At 40.8% G+C, this 20802-nt stretch overlaps 5 protein-coding genes across 5 annotated transcripts; 3 read left to right on the forward strand and 2 right to left on the reverse strand. All coding sequences in view use genetic code 12, as the record gives it.

Annotated features, from left to right (window-relative positions):
- Positions 1–3176: 3176 nt before the first annotated feature.
- PSN45_003648 (uncharacterized protein) lies at positions 3177–5429 on the reverse strand (the record flags this gene model as incomplete). Its single annotated transcript, XM_066158132.1, has 2 exons — positions 3177–3925; positions 4625–5429. The coding sequence occupies 2 exons, from the start codon at positions 5427–5429 to the stop codon at positions 3177–3179; spliced, it is 1554 nt and encodes a 517-aa protein (XP_066014229.1).
- A 1953-nt stretch (positions 5430–7382) lies between these two features.
- MNN13_10 (mannosyltransferase) lies at positions 7383–9710 on the forward strand (the record flags this gene model as incomplete). The annotated part of the gene is made up of 1 exon (XM_066158133.1): positions 7383–9710. One exon carries the CDS (start codon positions 7383–7385, stop codon positions 9708–9710), a length of 2328 nt encoding a protein of 775 aa, XP_066014230.1.
- A 2483-nt stretch (positions 9711–12193) lies between these two features.
- On the reverse strand, positions 12194–13560 carry AYR1_5 (NADPH-dependent 1-acyl dihydroxyacetone phosphate reductase; the record flags this gene model as incomplete). The annotated part of the gene is made up of 2 exons (XM_066158134.1): positions 12194–12274; positions 12826–13560. The coding sequence occupies 2 exons, from the start codon at positions 13558–13560 to the stop codon at positions 12194–12196; spliced, it is 816 nt and encodes a 271-aa protein (XP_066014231.1).
- A 2066-nt stretch (positions 13561–15626) lies between these two features.
- Positions 15627–17471, forward strand: PSN45_003651 (uncharacterized protein; the record flags this gene model as incomplete). Its single annotated transcript, XM_066158135.1, has 2 exons — positions 15627–16431; positions 16723–17471. 2 exons carry the CDS (start codon positions 15627–15629, stop codon positions 17469–17471), a joined length of 1554 nt encoding a protein of 517 aa, XP_066014232.1.
- A 2075-nt stretch (positions 17472–19546) lies between these two features.
- Positions 19547–20599, forward strand: PSN45_003652 (uncharacterized protein; the record flags this gene model as incomplete). Its single annotated transcript, XM_066158136.1, has 1 exon — positions 19547–20599. One exon carries the CDS (start codon positions 19547–19549, stop codon positions 20597–20599), a length of 1053 nt encoding a protein of 350 aa, XP_066014233.1.
- Between the last annotated feature and the right edge of the window lie 203 nt (positions 20600–20802).

Below are 20802 nucleotides of genomic sequence, written 5' to 3' on the forward strand. Positions count from 1 at the left end.
TACACCCACCGAAGTTCTGACCCATACACCCACCGAAGTTCTGACCCATACACCCACCGAAGTTCTGACCCATACACACAAGTTCTGACCCATACACCCACCGAAGTTCTGACCCATACACCCACCGAAGTTCTGACCCATACACCCACCGAAGTTCTGACCCATACACCCACCGAAGTTCTGACCCATACACCCACCGAAGTTCTGACCCATACACCCACCGAAGTTCTGACCCATACACCCACCGAAGTTCTGACCCATACACCCACCGAAGTTCTGACCCATACACCCACCGAAGTTCTGACCCATACACCCACCGAAGTTCTGACCCATACACCCACCGAAGTTCTGACCCATACACCCACCGAAGTTCTGACCCATACACCCACCGAAGTTCTGACCCATACACCCACCGAAGTTCTGACCCATACACCCACCGAAGTTCTGACCCATACACCCACCGAAGTTCTGACCCATACACCCACCGAAGTTCTGACCCATACACCCACCGAAGTTCTGACCCATACACCCACCGAAGTTCTGACCCATACACCCACCGAAGTTCTGACCCATACACCCACCGAAGTTCTGACCCATACACCCACCGAAGTTCTGACCCATACACCCACCGAAGTTCTGACCCATACACCCACCGAAGTTCTGACCCATACACCCACCGAAGTTCTGACCCATACACCCACCGAAGTTCTGACCCATACACCCACCGAAGTTCTGACCCATACACCCACCGAAGTTCTGACCCATACACCCACCGAAGTTCTGACCCATACACCCACCGAAGTTCTGACCCATACACCCACCGAAGTTCTGACCCATACACCCACCGAAGTTCTGACCCATACACCCACCGAAGTTCTGACCCATACACCCACCGAAGTTCTGACCCATACACCCACCGAAGTTCTGACCCATACACCCACCGAAGTTCTGACCCATACACCCACCGAAGTTCTGACCCATACACCCACCGAAGTTCTGACCCATACACCCACCGAAGTTCTGACCCATACACCCACCGAAGTTCTGACCCATACACCCACCGAAGTTCTGACCCATACACCCACCGAAGTTCTGACCCATTTGATCATTGTTGAGATTTATTATCAAAGCTGAACAGGGAATGCCAATTCATTGGAAGGGGGTATCGCCTAAAATTACCCTGTATTATAGATAAAGTACCTCCACCGCTTCCACATGCCGTAAACCAAGAAAACTGAGAACATATAGATATTTATCCTGTATGTGCCTAAGAATAATACTTTAATTGGAATATCTCCGGTAGTTCTTGTAACTCTGAGCGATCACATAAAAATCTGATGGAAGCCAAAGAGAAATATGCGCATAAATATGACTGCACACAAGGAAGGCAGGGGGGCAAACCTGTTTTAGAACCATACCCTTTGGAAGTTGCTGCATGCAAGTCTTATACGCAGAATACCAAGGGCGAGAATGTGCACCCATCTTCTGGGTGATAGAGTTTACTAATCTTTAATTAAGTAATTTGAAATCTTTTAAGAAATTTCTCTTCAATTTGCAAATTCTACCAATTACATTCAAATGGTCTTAAATAAACATATGCTAGAAATTCTCCAATACATTCCGATAAATACCCAAAATATGATACAACAACACTTGGCCTGACAAGCAAAACAATGAAACCAACCTCAACCACAATTTGATGCTCAAATTGTGGTTGATTGTCTTCGTTATTTGAGTTCGTGTGTGGATAAAATAGGTTTCAAGAGTTGGATTTCGCACGTACAAAGGTTTTCGCTCAATTAAGAATTTGTAATAGGTAGTTTCGCACCAAATATGCAACGCGGTGGTGCGCATGAAGTTTCTTGTATATTTTTCGCAGCCGAAGCTTAATGAGGCTTGTCGCAACAAATCTAGACCGTCATTATATACAGTTCAGTTGGTTACCGCTACAGGAGCTTTTACGATTAATTTTCATCCTTACAGGAGGAATTTAATGCTTGGTGATTCACTACCTCTTTAGGGTAACTCTTTATAGAGGGGGGACATGCACATAGCCATTAACCTCTTTGAGAATCTGCCGAGCTGATCCCAAGTACTCAAAGAGGTAATATCATTTCTCGCACTTCATATATACTTACCTTACATAACTTTTTATCTAAAACTCGAATAATATTTTATGGTTATGCCACTTCTCGTCCGCAAAGTCTGACGAAAAGACTGAGACAAGAGGATCCCTTCTACCCCTATTTTTCACTAGTCATAATTCGCCCGAGTGAATTCTTATCCAAAGCTACAGAAATTGGTTAATCTAATCAAACTTCAGAGATGCTCAGCTCCCATTCCAGCCACAAAACTTATTATTCAAATTGGAGAAGCGCTTGAATACGTTTTGTTGAACCCAAAGCTCAAAGAGATGTTATATTTCAGGCCAAGAGGTTCGATATTTTTGTTGTAATTGTCTAAAGTAGAAGAAAACATTCAAATTATCCTGGCCAGCCCGCTAAAACCTTACGCAGAACAACCAGAAAAAGCACATCAGTTTCTATGATGGCAAGAGGAGAACCCTGCAATATAATTCTGTTCAGGTTCCGATAAACCCGGTTCTTGTCTCAAGATTGAAACCAGGCACTATGGTGCTGTGTGCAAGTAAAGCCGGATGAGCTTATGGAAAATACACACTATACTATAGAGAATTCCCTTAAGTACTTGGAAAACAGGCTTGAGATGCAAGTAAAGTAATTATCAACCAAATAATTTACCATCTTATTCATCTTTTGTTGAGCGGTTATCGTGCTATTTTGAAAGTGTGCGTGCAGATTTGATTCTTGCACGACAGACCACATAATTCTTCTGATCCTAAAACCATATCTCTCTTCGTACTAAAGCCATGTAAACAGTCTACTTTCCTGCACGTTTATTTTGAAACTGTCGCCTTTTAATGTGTTAATTTTGACCGCCAATATATGAAAAATCCTGTGTGAAAATCTAACGTTCGAACTAGACATTTGATAGTCTTACTACAAAGTTCCATTACTTAAACCACAAAGACGTTTATTGATATAGTACCGAGTATTGGTAAGCGAAATAACTAGACAAAGAGAAATTATAATAACCAAACATTCAAGCACAATCACGGTTCTCAAGTATGAATCATATCCAAGTTTCATTGGATTGATTCAAATGGATATCCACAAAAGAGCGGATAACACAGCCAAGAATGTGTATGTGTTTTTTGAACCCATGGCCTCGTACGTGGAGACTTCTTGTGGTGAGGATTCTGAGCCATTACCAGCTGAAGCCACTTCAGCAGCCGCTCCAGAACCATTCCCTTTAGCACCAGTTGGAGAAACGGTTTCAGTAGGGTTAGCAGTGATAGCAGCAGCGAAAGTGAAAGTCGTATATGTTGTGACAGTGACATCTCCAGCGACATTTGTGCATGGTTCAGTTACCACGACGGTAGAAACTAATGAGTGTGGGATGTTACATATAACGGTATTCTTACCATCATCACCAGTTGTTGTGGTGGTTGAAGGCTCCTTGCAGGTGCATGGTAAGATGATGGTGGTAACACCTTCTTCGATGATGACTGGTTCAGGAGTCTCAATGACAACGGTTGGTTTACCATCGGCCCCGGTTGTGGTATAAGTGGATGTAGTGGAGCCAGTCCATGGGATGGTAGTGCGCGCTTCAGGGGTTTCAACAACCACAGTTGGTTCACCATCAGTTCCTGTAGTAGTGTACGTCGAAGTGAATGAACCAGTCCATGGGATAGTGGTGTAAGGTTCTGGAGTTTCAACCACGACTGTCACGTCACCATCTGGACCAGTTGTGGTGTAAGTTGAGGTGAAAGAGCCAGTCCAATAAGTGGAAGTGGTGAAGATACTAGCTGGAGTTTCAACGACCACAGTTGGTTCACCATCAGTGCCTGTAGTAGTGTATGTCGAAGTGAATGAACCAGTCCATGGGATAGTTGTATGTGCTTCTGGAGTTTCTTTAACAATAGTTGGGCTACCATCGGTTCCAGTTGTAGTGTAAAATGTTGTGGTAGAGCCAGTCCATGGGGTGGTAACAGTTGGGACAGGAGTTTCCTTGACAATAGTTGGGTTACCATCGGTTCCGGTTGTAGTGTAACAGGTTGTGGTAGAGCCAGTCCATGGAGTGGTAACAGTGACAACACTTTTTGAAGATGGTACTTGACTAGAAGGAGAAACAGCACTCGAAGATGGAACTGTGGATGAAGGAGTACTCGAAGATGATATTGGAGTAGTCGAGTTTGTCCAGTGGAAGGACAGGCTTGATGACGAAGTGCTGGTAAGTGGTGTACTTGTTGGCGTGGGAGTGGATGTTAATATAACGACAGTCTTAGGATCACTTGGATCGGAAGGAGTTAGAGTATAGGTTGTATCAATAGATCCATAACTAGTCGTTGTAGTTGTTGATTCAGGAGTCTTGATGTCCACAGTTACGGGATCACTTGGGTTAGATGGGTAGATGGTAGTAGTGGTAGTATCAGTGCCTGTCCATGGTTCAGTAGTGGTCGTTGTAGTTTCAGGAGTCAAGACGGTAATAGTCACAGGATCACTTGGATTGGATGGGTAGATGGTAATAGTAGTAGGTACCGAACCTGTCCATACATCAGTAGTGGTTGTAGTGGTCTCTGGTATTTCAACAGTAACAGTCACATCCCCATCAGAGCCTGTTACTGTAACAGTCTCAGTATCAGTTCCAGTCCATATAATGGTGGTGGTAACTGAATAAGGACACGATGAGCTATTGTCAGTTGAGCTATACCAATCAATATCATCTGTATGTTTAGTTCCATCAGGATAGGTTACGGACATGTTTAGTTGACCAAGGCCAGTTGCTTGGTAGTAGACCACCTTAATAGGATAATAGACTCCTCCTGTAAGGGTAACTGTCTCTGTAGCAGATGATGCTTCACCTGAGGCATATACACTAGCCATTTCATCTAAATTTCCTGTGAGCGGTTTCAGTCCACAACAATCCATAGCAACCCCTGATCCAAGGGTAAAAGACGCTGCATCATCAGCAAAGCTTATTTCGAATGTGTAGTCTCCAGTTGTACTTGCATAAAAATATCCCGATAGTCTCAAACCAAAGTAGGCTACGTTAACATTTTTCCCGTATAGGTCTCCATAATAAGCGGTCCCATCGTCCAGTGCTTCGAATGAGAAGTCTTGGCTGGTTACTCCTCCCCAGGAATAATCTGCCTCTGCTTGGTCAATTGCAGAAAGAGCCGCATCAAGTCCAGTGTAAATACCATATTCTTCAGAAGTTATGTTGACATAATCGGCGTATAGACCTTTAGTGACAGAAGAAGGACTGCATCCTCCAATCGTATCAGCAGTGGCCACACCACAGAAAAGTTGAAAAACCACAAGAGTGGCTAATTTGAACTGGATTTTCATTATTGCTTGACCTCAACCTTCGGAAAACCCAAACAATATAAATAATGTTATAGTCAATAAGATGTCATTGTGCTCAGTGTAAAACGAGTTACAAGTATTTCCAGTTGCCACTTAAAGGAATTCTCTGGCCATACAGGGTCAAGCTTATAGTTAATGCTTTTGAACATAAGATTAAAGCTTACCCAACACTCTCAAAATACAGTTCTTAAGTTGACCTATTACAGATAACAAAATCGAAGTTTGGTTTTCATTTTTGAAGTTGACAATTAAAATATGGTTAAAACCTTTTGGCACAGAATTTTATGCAAGCTATACCAAAAATTATTAACCAATCCGGAAACTAACGGTTCTTTTCGGCGCTACAATTAGGTATATCTTCAACTTTGAATAATCTTTAATTTATCTATAAACTTTTGATAACCTGTTGTGGCTTGTCTTTCCACCAAATAGCAATCCTATCCTCATTATTCACCACACACCTTGATTATTTAGGATATTGTTGCCAATAATCATGCATACTGTTGCATACGGGCCGAAATATTTTTAAATAAAGGTTACAAAAACAGCTTAGACATCTCATTTTTTAAGTTTAAACTACGTATTCAGATAAGATTAAATATTAATTAGCCAATCAGGCACTTGAAATATAAAATTTTTTGAATACCCCAAAGCGTCATGACCTGATAACCACAATCTTGAAAAGAGTAAATCCTTAGAGAGGCAATTTATAGCTAGCAAGAACTTTCGAATGCGAAGTTAAACTGATTCCCATCCATAAAGGGACAATCCATTTTTTGGTGACCCACCACCTATTTTCTTACAGATGGGCTGTATTCGCTGTCATTAACATGTCTTAGAATATTGGGCTTTCAAATGCCAATCTATCCCCATACTACAGACAAACAACAAGTCCCAAGCTTTCAGATAGGTGGTTTCAATTGAACTTAAAGATTCTTTTTGTTGAAGTTAGTTCTAATACGTTTGTACATCTGTACTTATTATTAGCAATCTTATCTTATTGCTTAAATTTTCGTATCTCCCGCAAATTTGCTCATGATATGGCCGGGTTTGGGGGGGGGGGGGTTCGCGATTGTGTCGCCCATAATTTTTTTGGACCAGCCCCTTTCCCTGGCCCAAAGAATTACGCAACAAGGATAACAAGTTGCTATGGTTGAATACAAATGGAAAGGAGAGTTTGCAATCTAAAATAGTAACAGGTTATGGTAGTGCATGATTCTTAAACCAAAGTTGAAACTGGGAAATGTGGTGGTGTGGAATAAAGACCGGATATATCTATGACAAGAACATACACGATTACAGAGTATGTGTCCTTGGCTGCTTGTGAAACTCACTAGCACAGCGGGTTTAATAGATAATCAGCTCACTGAACCATTTAGGCAATTAGACAATAGGCCTTGCTGACTATCCCGAAGATCGTCATGACCTGATAATTGCAATGCTGAATTAAGATTACTTGCAACTTATTGTTAACCAAAAAATATTCTAGCATATGAAGCCCCTTTCATTCTTTAAGGGGTAATTATTGGTGATTCACTATTCTTTGGAGGCAACATTTCACAGATAGGGCCATGTACTCAGCCATTAGCCTCATTGGGTATCTTATGAGCTAGCCCCAAGCACTCAAAGAGGTAATATCATCATGCTTAATTAACATCATTTCTCGTATCTGCATATCTGACTTTCAAACGCTAATGAGATTTTATGGTGATGACACTCCTTATCTGCAAAGTCTGACGGAAAAACAGGGACCAGAAGACCCCATTTCGTCACATTGCATTCCCCTTTCCCAACACATCCCAATTGCCTCTTACCGCTTCACTCACAGTTACACCTGACACGTATATAGCTCAAAGTGATTATGCTCCTTATTTATAAATGGTCTCCCGGATTTTGTCAACACTTATCAAGATATAGGGTGATTTGTCTCATATTATGGGGAAATTATTTAACATTAGTCACAATCGAAGGTTTTTTTTCTACGGATTCATCGTCTTTTGGATAGTTTCAGCTGGTATCTGGATCTATGACTACACTTTGAATAATTCTAGTGAGTCGGACACGTCCATTTACCCCCTGGAACTGACTCCAAATGCAGTGTTGTCTAGTCCTCTGAATGTCAACAAAATCGATGTGTTTGAAGATTGTGCCATCAAGAAGCTAGTGCAAACGTTGGGAATCGAGGATACCAGAAGTATTGATAGCCATTCGAGTGTGTATGACCAAATGTTGAAGAAGCATGCATTATCAGACATTCTAACAAACCTCGATTTCACTGAGAGATGCAACTTGTATTTTAAGAACCTATTTGTGCGAGACCACAACTGGTTTGTGGATCCCAATGAAGACTTCCCTCTTGAACATCGTGATACATTTGACTTACAGCTGTTTAAAAAAGAGAATTCCAAAAAAATAAGGTACAAATATGCCCAAATGTCAAACTTAGAATACGACAAGATCAATTTCGACGACAAGAAAGTCCGCAAAGACGTGAAACGACTTGCTGAAGAAGAGTTCAATGAGTTCTGGGAACGAACCATGAAGACAGAACAGAAGATTGTAGACTACTTGTCCCATTTACGGATTTTCAACAAGTGCTATGTCACCAGTGATAATAGGTACATCATGAACAAAGCCAATGAATTGATAGAAAAAGTGGCTGACAACATAGATCACACTGAGTTCAAGGCCGACGATGATGAACTGTTAATCAACGATCTGGGTTCCAAATCCTGTAGTGAGTTGGAAAGCAGAATCTATAAATGGGTGTCTCATTCTTATCCTATTTATGAACGGTGGACTGGTGAAATATTTCTATCTCCTCCAGATCTACGTGGATTTGTTCATTATCCTGAGGTGTTCAAGACCACAAACTCCAAGTTCAAGGGGTCCACCAAGGACTTCTCCAAATCCACCTTCGCTGGGAATGGGCCATGCTTCTTCAACAAATTCAAAAATCTGTTGAATGGAAAGGGTATTGTACTATCGATCGGAGACAAACATGTTGATGATACTGTGAGATTCATTCACCTATTAAGAGCGTTGAGCAACCACTATCCAATCCAAATCATCTACTATGACTCGCTCAGTGATGAGACCAAAGCAAGAATAGTCGCCGCTGCTAGAGACAAAATGATAGATTTACCAGAAAGCTTCCACAAAGTTTCCAAGCATTTCCCTTCCGACTACTTCCACATCAAAGACGGTGGAATGCCAAAGCAAGAAGTGTGGTTTGTAAAGACGTACAACACCATTCACGACAACTTCAAAGAAAAGTTCAAGATGTTTGCCCATAAGTTTCTAGCAACGTTGTTCAATTCATTTGAGGAATTCATTTTAGTTGATGCTGATACAGTGTTGTTGCAGAATCCATCCGAGTTTTTCGACTTGAAGGACTACAAAACCACCGGGGCCTACTTCTTCAAGGATAGAACTGCTCATGCATTCAGGCCACCAGGTGATACTAAATTCTTTCAGAAGATAACCCCTTCGATTTTAGACAACTTGATGTTTGATATTCCCATCATCACCCAGAAGACTCTTGGATTAGAGTTCTTTAATGGAATGAGCCATTTCATGGAAAGTGGAGTGGTGTTGATCAATAGACACTTACACTTCAACTCCATCTTAACAATGCTCCAATTGAACTTCTTTAAGCCTGTTACCTCCAGAGTCCACGGAGACAAAGAGATATTCTGGTTGGGATTCGCCACCAGTGGTGATGAAGACTACCACTTCAACAAGAATTTCGCTGCATCAATCGGGACTCTTACTTCCCCGGAGGAAAGATTGACCAGTGAAGGAAACCTCAAGAAATCTCAGGAACTCTGTTCGCCACATTCAGGACACCTTGATGAAAATGGAAAGTTATTGTGGTTTAACTCGGGGTTCAAGTTCTGTGGGAAAAGCGATCTTGTTAATTTTGAAACTGAAGTCAAGAAACACGACCATTTTAAATTCTTAAAAGATGCTGAATCCATGCGAGAGTATTATGAAAGCTCTCTAAAACTTAGAAACGCAGTTATTCCTCCCTTCAATATAAAATCGGAAATAAGGGCAGGGAACAGTGTTGAAGAGCCAGTAGAAGGCTGGCACATGGAACGTGGATATTGTCACAGTTATTTATGGTGTGCATACTCTTCGATAGGTGGACTCACCTCTGACGGACAAGATAACACTCAAGTGGGACAAGTGTTCGAGTTCGATCAGGAGTCAATAGACTTGTATTCTTACTTGGGTGATATTTGGGTTGGGAATGAGTGATTATAGTTTGATCCAACTAGTATTGAATTATGTTAATTATTGGAATAAATCAAAGAAATTTCTGACATAATAGTACGATCTCAAAATTAAATAGTGTTCATTTCGTAGATTCTCCGAATTGGAGAGAAAATCCTTAGAGTATTACAAATAGCTAGATTAATGTTCGTAAACTCTCACACCGGGAAACTGGGTGCACATATAAGTATAGGGAATTTTGAATAGTATGTGATTTTCATAAATCAACCTCTAAGGCGCATTATTCACATACCAGTTTACCCCCTGCCTTCCTTGTAGCTTCTGCATGGAATTTTACTGATCGCTCGGGATTTGTTACAATCCCAGAGATTTTCCAGTAAGAGCGTTGTTCTAGTTCAAACCCCTACTAGTAGCTAAGGCAACTCTTCCTCTGCTCGCAGTAAACTAAGAAAAGTGAGGAAATAAAATATATTTGTCCTGCATATGCATAGGAACAATGCTATAATTGGAAAATCTCTGGTATTGTTATAATTCCAGCGATAATTTAAAAATCCGCGCTGGAGCAAATCGAATCTCGCACGAGCGAAGGTTTTCGTTCAATTAAGAATTTGTGATGGATAGTTTTGCACCAGATATGCGACTTGATGTAACGCGGTAATGCTCAGGAAAATTTGTTGCATATTTTCGCAGCCGAAGCTTAGTGAAGCTTGTCGCAACAAATCTAGACTGTCATATATATTGTTTAATTGGTTGCCGCTACTGGCGCTTTTATCATTGGATACCCATGCCCTGATTTCGACGTGCTTTGGTACTCAATAGAACTGACAGTAAGAGGGAACTTTGTAGGATTATTTAGCATTACCACTACAAATCATCTATACAAATTGCCGTGATCGACGTCCTTCGACAAGCCATGTGGCTTACAATGATTGCATGATTAGTGAAGGCGATTATGATAATTGTCAGTGGCCTGGCTATTTAAATACAAAACGTCACCCATTAGCTCTCTATAGCTTTGAACATACCCCCGTACATGTCAGATGTTGACGTGCTACTCCTAAAAGAACGAGACTATAGAGACGAGACCATAGGCACCAGGTGAGGTCAATATCAATGCATCATTGTCCGTTTATACTAAGCCACCACGCAGTCAGTTTGGGTTCAGAATTGTACTGGCAATCTTGTGAAATGCCCTATCGCGCCCAGAAACCTCTCTATTTAAATCGAAGCATCCCCTTTAAATAATATGTAATCTAAAATTAAATAATTCTCATATTTTTCTATTAAATTTAACATTTGAATTATGAATATACTGAATTAGGACAATCTATTTGACTACTCCTGTTACCAATTTGTTTATCCCCGCACTCCCAATTTTTCAGGGGTTCCATTTTTCTATGCTCTACTTGCCGCAAAATTGGCTAGGAAATTAGTCTACATCTTTTCCTCTGATATGCTTCACCGTTACCCGAGCCTGAGAATACAGCCCAAACGTCTACAGGTTTCCGAATGAATCACAGCAGGCTGAACGAATAACAGTTGATTGCCACAAGGGATCATGACCTGATAATCGCAATGCAGAAAAAATGATTTGCTGCCGAGTGTTGGCTAAGTATATGAAGTCCAATTGTTTTTCTTCCTTGAAGGGGGAATTCTTGGTGATTCACTACTCTTGAAAGGCAACTTTTTGCAGATGGTATCCTGTACTCAGCCATTAGCCTCATTGGAATCTTCTGGGCTGGTTCCACTCAAAGAGGTAATATCATCATGTTGTTTAATTTAGTCATTTCCCGTATCTGCATATCTGATTCTCAAACGAGAATGAGATTTTAAGGTTATGATACGTCTTATATACAAACCCTGACGAAAAGGAAGGGGCCAGAACACCCCCCTCTAACCTTATTTGCCACTAGTTATATTTCGCTTGAGAGAACTCTTAGTGAAAGCAAGAGAATTAATTTTACTTCAGAGATGCCCAATGCCCAGGTACACAGATAATATTGTTCAAGAATGAGAAAACTCATTAGCACGCAAAGAGATGTTGTTGAACCCAAAGCTCATAAAGATAGCCATGCTGCAGGTCGAGAATGTTCAGTATTTTCTCGTACTCAACAAAAAAAAGTAAAAAGTGGACTAATTGTAGCCAGCGGTCAAATTTTTCGACGGTGCAGAATTCTACCAAGGAAAACATTAACCGATCAATTGATAATAGTGGCGAGCTTGCTGGTGTCCGTATTAGTGAAGTAGGTACTGTATCTATAAAGAAAGCTGTTGCTGCTGCACCAATCTCTGGAATTGACGTAGAATTTTCCTTATTTTGAGATGATATCGTTTACCATTGAGTTGTGGAAGAAGTGTACAAGCGCCAGATTCCAATAATTGCCTATTCCCCTTTGAATAGAGAAACTTTAACCGATCATGCTGCTGAACATCTTGATTTCTTGAAGACCTTTCACTCAAAAAAATTCAAGGCTATGACCCATACACCCACCGAAGTTCTGACGCCTTCAAAGAAATAAGAGTCGCTTGAACTCTTTATACTCGTCCACCAAGTCCAAGAATTTAACCTTGGAAGCTTTGTCATTGAGCTATGTTCAAAGTGTATCAGGCCCTAAGGACTTCGAAGGAATCCCGAGGTCATTAATATTATCCCAGTGTCATCCGGATCTGCCAAAGAAAATGTTGACAAGAACTTTGGCAGTCCCGTCCAATTACCAAGAGTAGATGTTGAAGCTCTTCCTGAGATTCTCATGGGACGCCATATTTCCGGCGGTAGATGCTTCCCCGAAGCTGCTGCTTGGTAGAAAGTTCAAATTTTTATGGTTTACTCTGTATTCACCTTATAATACGTTCTCCTTGTTAAATATATTTGTCATATGAATAAGTATATATATGATGAAATGTTCAATCTCAACTTGGCTCAATTGAAAGCTTTTGAGGTGTTGGGCTGATATAATTGGGGCACTAAAAAATTTCCAATGTTACCCCAGACTTGTTAAAAGCTCTTCTATTGAAATATACGTAAAAGCCATTATTTGTACTTGTTGGTTATCGATTTAAGAAGAGTTGATAACTTAAGCACCAGCCCAAACAACATACTCAAAACGAATTTGGGGAAGAAAGTATGAGCTATCCAAACTGTAGTCGATCCAGCACCTCTATAATGGTGAACCACACCCAACTTAGAATGTTCAAAGTCTTTGATAACCTTCCTAGCATAGACATGGGAGTCCATGCCTGTCTTCGTAAGTTCAGAGTAGGCTTTCTTTACCTCTTCCAATCCCTCTTCATCGTAAAGCACAGATTTCAAATCAATTCCGCTCATTGCAGTTCTGACACCTCCTGTAACAAAGTTCACCACCTTAACACCAAATGGAGCCATTTCAAACGCCATCCCCGAAGCATATGACTGAATTGCAGCCTTTGAACTCGCATAAACTCCTAGGAACATAGTTTCTAGGATACCTTGAACAGAGCCAGTGAACCCAATGGTACCTTTTGTTTTTATCACAAACGGAGCTAATTCTCTGGTAACTCTTATATGACCAAAAACATTCACCTCAAAGCACCTGAAGACTTCGTCGTCAGACACTTCGACAGCTGCTGCGGCACAGCTTTGACCAGCATTATTCAAAAGATACTTGATGGCTCCGTCGTATTCGGTTTCAATCAACTTCTTAAGTTTCTCAACCGATTCAGGGGAAGTGATGTCCAACTCTACAGTTGTGACGTTGTACTTTTTCAACTCTTCCATAGAGGAAAGTCTTCTGGCACCAGCTATGACATTATAACCTTTTAGGGCAAATTCCCGAGCTACTGCCAACCCAATTCCCGAAGAGGCTCCGGTAACAACTACGGTTTTACTATCAGACATTATGATCGATCTTACTTATATGGAAAGAATTCAGATACTGGAAACACATTTGCCACCAGCTTTCCTTGTGTGCAGTCAGTCTTACATTTTGGATACGCACGTTTCCTCTGAGCTCCTGATTTTTTGGAAGTCGTTCTTCTACCATCGTGTGGAGTTCTTCGGATAGAAGTATTGCTTAGATCCAGGGAAAACATCTATACCTCTACTTGAAAAGATATACTAACTAGCAGTGAGCTATCTGTATCATTGTATCCAACATTAAGTGCAGTAGTCACACAAATATAGCCCAGCTCACAAGTTTTTTTGGTTTGGAATATCTCAAGATAAAGATGGTCTTATTCAGAAAAACAAAGTAACTGCAGTCGAGTTGAATGAAACAATAGAAAACCTCTTGTCCTACACCTTTTGTGATGATCCTATTGGACTGGAATTGGCTCTTTAATGCACAACTCTGCCTATATTTATATTGTTCATCTTAACTGGTAATGTCAGACAGAAGTTGTGAGCTCCTTAGTGTGTTAAACTTTGTGCACTTGCCTGTATGTTAGCGTCAAGTCAATCTCTTAAAAAGCTTAACTCTGCAGCTATTTTTACTGCGTGTTTCTATGCCATACAATTTTACCTACGTGCTTGTATCATATTTTTAAATCCACCTTTTTCTCCACCGCCTAGCATAACTAATGTTATCCCCTCAAGGACCTTCGAAGCTGACATTAGAGCAAATGGTAAGTAAATAAAAACCTTAGGAGAGGGCGCAATTTAGATGATTTGGTAAATGGGATTTGCCTCTGTTCAAACACTTAGATGAAATAATAAATGGCAATTTTCCCAATCTCTCCAAGATTCTCATAAACTCTAAACATCTGTTCCTTTACGGGGACTTAAGGCCCCCAAAATTATTCAGACTGTGACCATATTTACTAGTAATTTTGTCTTTAGGTGGCTTTGTAGCACGCACATTAGGATTAAGGCGGGGATTTAACAATCGAGTAGTGGAAAAAATTCGGCTGAAGACAAAAATAATAGTATTCCAACAAAAGTGAAAGATCAAAAACCAAATGAGTTAGCTGGTAAAATATCTAAAACAGGAAGCATAGCCTGAAACTAGAAACTTTTCATCAATGGTGTGCTATAAATGGTATTGTGGTGACATCATTAAGCTTTGTGCAAATTAAAAAGACTTATCAATATCTCCATTAGGTTGTATTCTAGGGTTGAAAGCGGAATTCCTTAGCTAAACTAGTGTTTTCGCATTGATTCTTTTTCAAAAATAAAACTATTCCAAAAAAGAAACGCATGAACCCACCCTTGCCGCTGGCTGTAGAAGGTTTCTTGTTCCAAAAAGGTAACTTGGGGACGAGTTACTTCTTTAGGTAAGATATTTGTATTCCTAGTGCCTCAGTTGGTATACAGTGCATGTAAGTTCTGAAGAAAGATATGCATGAAATATTTTGTTCCCCGATTCGTTCATTTAACTGATATTGACTTCCCCGTTTTCCATCGAAGCATCTCATTGGAGGAAACAAGATGTCTAATATGGTAAAATAATGGTGCCCTTAATAGACATTTGGCACTTTTGAGGAGAGCCGTTATTTAACCACATAATTAAAGTTTTTTCTTCTTTTACAAACTATTGCAAGGCGCCAGTTTTCAGAAATAAAGATCCCTTTGAAGCTGAAAATCTCCTCAACGAGGTAGTAGAGTTATAAAACCCATTTACAACTCATAATACCAACTCTCAAAGGGGATATAAACGTATGTTTTTCAACTATATCAAAAACCTGTCTAATAAAGTTTGATATTCTACTAATGAGGTAATTGACAAAAGCTTAACCTCTTCGACTTAGAAACTAAGTCCACGTTATAAAGAGACAGGAGTTCGGAATAAACTGCAACAACACAAGATGCTCCCCATACGGTTATCTATTTGGTCTTTAAGTCTCCCGCTTGTTCTTGGATATACAGGATGTAGTCCTCCATCAACTGCGAGTGGACTTATTGTTGATTACTATGATAAGGTGGCCGAGCATGCATCAGACTTTTCTTATCTTAATACCATAGATGCAATGTCTCCAAATGATACCAAGTACGGAGTTACCGATATTGATTTTACTTCTAATATGAAAACTGACAGTAACCCTTATTACCAAGATATTTATGGTAGAAGTACAAATGTCCACAATTTTGGTTTAAGACTTTCAGGATACTTTCGTGCTCCTAAAGATGGGACTTATATATTCACTTTCCTAATAGCTGACGATTATGTGACCATGACCATGGGTGGGGCTACACAAGACTTAGACTGTTGTATCAAATCCACTGAGCTTTCACTAGATGGGGCAGTCCAGGCTAGTGGAACCAGTGCAGGTGGCTCACTGACAATTTCACTGGTTTCTATGACAGCCGGTAACTTTTATCCAGTGAAGATTATTTACTTCAATCAAGCGTCAAATTGGGCTGGAATGAAACTTCAAGTGACTTATCCCGACGGTACCAATCATACAGATGACATTGCCTGGTACTATTCTGCAGCTGCTGAAGAAGAATTGTGCACCACCACGACCACCACCGATTATTGGACCGGTTCAGATACTGAGTATTTCACAGTAACAGGTTCAGATGGACAGGTCACTGTCACCAAGGAGGTACCAAGAACTACAACAACCACCACCGATTATTGGACCGGTTCAGATACTGAGTATTTCACAGTAACAGGTTCAGATGGACAGGTCACTGTCACCAAGGAGGTACCAAGAACTACAACAACCACCACCGATTATTGGACCGGTTCAGATACTGAGTATTTCACAGTAACAGGTTCAGATGGACAGGTCACTGTCACCAAGGAGGTACCGGAATCTACCACCTCCGGTACTTTGTCAGACCTGTCTATCCGCTGGGTGAATTCAACTAGTCCAGCACCTTCTAGTCCAGCACCTTCTAGTCCAGCACCTTCTAGTCCAGCACCTTCTAGTCCAGCACCTTCTAGTCCAGCACCTTCTAGTCCAGCACCTTCTAGTCCAGAACCTTCTAGTCTAGCACCTTCTAGTCCAGCACCTTCTAGTCCAGCACCTTCTAGTCCAGCACCTTCTAGTCCAGCACCTTCTAGTCCAGCACCTTCTAGTCCAGCACCACCTACACTACCATCTTTGGGAAGTGTAGATACTATTACCACCCCATGGACTGGGTCCACTACTTCATCTTATACCACAACTGGAACCGATGGTAAGCAAACTGTGGTTGTCGAGACTCCAGTAGAACACATAACTACTCCATGGACAGGGTCCACTACTTCATCTTATACCACAACTGGAACCGATGGTAAGCAAACTGTGGTTGTCGAGACTCCAGTAGAACACATAACTACTCCATGGACAGGGTCCACTACTTCATCTTATACCACAACTGGAACCGATGGTAAACCTACTGTAGTCGTTGAAATTCCAGAACTTGTGGTCACCGAAAAAGATGTCACCACCATCATCTTACCATGCATCTGCAAGGAGCCTTCCACTACCACAACAACTGGTGATAATGGTAATACCGTTATATGTAACATCCCACATTCACTAGTTTCAACTGTCGTGGTCACTGAGCCGTGCACTAATGCTGCTGGAGATGTCACTGTCACAACATATACTACTTTCACTACCGCTGCTGCTGTTACTGCTAACCCTACTGAAACCGTTGCTGCTGTTACTGCTAACCCTACTGAAACCGTTGCTCCAACTGGCGCTAAAGGTAGTGGCGCTAAAGGTAGTGGCGCTGAAGGTAGTGGCGCTGAAGGTGCTTCGGCAGGTAATGGCTCTGATACTTCACCACAAGATTTCTCCACTTACGAGGCTACGGGTTCAAAGAACACATACACATTTTTGGCTGTGCTATCCGCTCTTTTGTGGATCTCATTTTGAATCTATCCAATAGAACATTGGGGTGATTCATAAATGAAAAACCTGGTCATTTATAAATGTTTGGTTATTATGATTTCTCTTTATCTAGTTTTTTCGCTTGCCATGATTTGGTACTATATTAGTAAATGTTTTAGTTGTTGAAGTAATCAAACTTTGTACTAATACTATAGGATATCTAATTCAGGTATTAGATTTTCACAAAGAACCTTTCATATATTGGTGGTCTAAATCAGCATGTTACAAAGCTACAATTCCGAAATAAGCGGGTAGGGCAGTAACTTGTTACATCGCTTTAGCATGAGAAATGTTGTTATAGGACCAGCAGAATTATGGATCGGTAGTGCTATAGTGCTGGATTAAAATTTTGCGGAATCAAATTTACCCGCACACTTTCCAAATAGCAAGACAATCGCTCATAACTTGGTTGATGCTGGTTTCATACTCTTCGACGGTATCTATACCATAAGTGCACCCGCGTTTACCTGCACACACCACCATAGTACCTTGTTTCAATCTTAGGACAAGAGAATGATGTGTTGGAACCTATTTTCACATAAGATTGAAGGGTTCTCTTGTAACCCCTTTTGGCGATTCGCATAGTGCAAGAAGCTAAAGTGTCCTTTACATATTTCAAAGTTTCAATGGATTTGTAAATAGCAGTGGAACTGGACACCATGTCACTGACATGGTTCCGAAACCTTTAGCAGTGATTTTTCATGGAGTAGACATACTTATAGTAAATTGTTGCTTATAGGTGATTTAGTAGGAACAGAGAACAGTTGCAGGCGTATTTATATTGACTGCGAAAATGTAGTAGCGAAGTTGCAAAAACCGAATGAATTTCAGCATCAAGAGCGGGTTGCAAAACTATTCCGCACTAAAAAATGGCCGTCGGACTTCGCTGATTAGGCGAGCTCTACTTCGTGATACTTCTTTTTTGAAGAATAAGGCCCATCAGTTGTGCCTATTGACCTGCTTTTTGTCTTACAGCTTATTGTAGCTTTATACCTAGAGCCCCGGAAAAATCCGAACGGGAAGCTCTGAACCTTGATTAAAGCTAATATATTTAGTCTATGGGGCTATCAAAGATGTTATTTCACCTAACTAAAATCAAGGGTTTGCAGTAAATAGGGTTTCATCAAAATTAAATGTATTTATGATTGTGATTCCTTTGGAGCCATGTCGAACCCTTAATTTTCCAGTAGATGACCTTAATTTTCTAACTTAATGTTATTGCGTAGTCTACGTGTAGTTCTCGAGGAACCAAAAATAAGCTCAGGCGTAATTTTGTCACCGCTTGTACAATACTCCTCTGTTTAAAAGCATGATAGTTGTTAAAGCTTGCAAAACTTGTGTTCTATACTCCCTCTGCCAAACAAGAATAATAAACGCTTCCACGACCACTTCTGCTGTTCATCAAACTACAGTTAATACAATACCAGATCTTTGCAAGCTGAAGAATCAAACCCATTTTGGTCAGCAACTTGGGCAAAACAATGTCGAACAAAACAGAATGGAGAACCCTGCAATATGTTGCTTAACTGGACCTGTTAGAGCACGGTTCTTGACTCATGACTGGAACTGAGCGATGCTGGTGTGTGGAAGAAAACCCGTCCGAAGTTATGGTAAGTACACGCCATACAGAGTATACACCCTGGAGTACCTGGAATTACTTGGAAGAACCACAGGCATACTAGTCGGATGACTTCCCCCTAAAATCTCCTCCAGTAGCGGTATAGAGCTTGGTTTTGTCTTTCTTACTTGGGTTACCGTTTGAAAGTGGAAAAACCATCCCATAAAGGTATGAGAAATGGGGGGACCGCACCGCGAAATCTCATTCTTTTATGCCCCCATTATTTACGGGATCTTCTTTTGTGCACGGAAATCCTCTTCCTATATATATGCAGAGCAAGTAGTATTATCAGCATTACGAATACAAGTTCAGCAATATCACAAGGCTTATCCTCCCTGCTCTTGTATTCATAAAGTGTTCTACCTAGTTGTCAACTCCACAAAAACTCTCATACGGTTGTGTCGCCCCAATTTGTTTACAAACACCAAGATTCAATCATAAGATGAGTGAAAATATTGTAATTGTGGGTGCTGGAGTCATTGGACTCACCATTGCTTACCAGCTCGTTACAGAAAATGGATACGATGCTACACTGGTGAATATCATAGCCAGCGACTTTCCCTCTACAGGTTCAGATTGTCCTGAGTATACATCGTCCAAGAGTGGTGCACATTTCAGGCCTTTTCCGTCCAAAAGCCCACAGGAATTGAGAGATAGTAAGTTAGCTCGACCAACCTACAAATTTTTCAAGAAGTTGGCTGTCACTAATCCTGAATCATCTGTGAAATGGATACAAGGATTTGACTACTTGGAGAACAATGATACCCTATACGAAACCACTGCTGCTGGATATACTGAAGACATTGACAATTTCAAAATTATTGAAAAACTGCAATTGCCCCGAGGAATCGAATTTGGTGCTTCTTACGATACTTGGGCTATGAACTCGCCCAAGTACCTTGAATTTTTGGAAAACACATTGAGTATGAAGTACGGAGTGAATTTTGTCAGAGAAAAAGTTGAATCTTTGAAACAGGTTTGTCAGCTATATCCCGGAGCACTCCTTTTTAACTGTACTGGTAGGGGACTTCAATTCAATGGAGGCTTTGATCCCAATAGTTACCTGATAAGAGGCCAGACTTTACTAGTAAGAGCACCTTTAGGTTGTCAGTATCTTAATAAGACCATCACTTATCAGTTAGCGAATGGGTCTTGGATTTTCGTTATTCCCCGTCCTTTGAATGGAGGAATCATTCTTGGAGGAACAAAACAGATCGGCAACTTGAACCTGAATCCTAGCCAGAATGACACTGAGCATCTTATAAAATTAGGAGAAGCGTATTTTCCGGATCTAATGATCGAGGGAAAGTTTGATATTAGAAGAGTTAATGTTGGATTTAGGCCTGCTAGAAACGGAGGAACAAGAATCAGCAGCTATAAGGAAGATGGGGTTCAGGTGATCGATTGCTATGGTTTCGGAGGAAGTGGGATGGAAATGTCTTGGGGTGCAGCGATGAGGGCCATCGGCTTGATCGATCATGGCTTCAAGTTATAGAAATCAAAGGGAAACTTGATTAAACACTAAGAAAGCTGTATTGAAAGCAAAGTAGTGCAACATTAGTCAATATTTAATAAGAAATAATTATTGTGAATAGCTCCCACAAATCTGTTTTGGGTGAGATTACCCAATAGTATCTTAATTTCCCTAACAATTGCGAATTTTACACTACTTGATATAATGGCTACAGTAAACGGTAC

This window comes from Yamadazyma tenuis, chromosome 5 (assembly GCF_029203305.1).
Source record: "Yamadazyma tenuis chromosome 5, complete sequence".
In the NCBI taxonomy this organism is placed as follows: domain Eukaryota; kingdom Fungi; phylum Ascomycota; class Pichiomycetes; order Serinales; family Debaryomycetaceae; genus Yamadazyma; species Yamadazyma tenuis.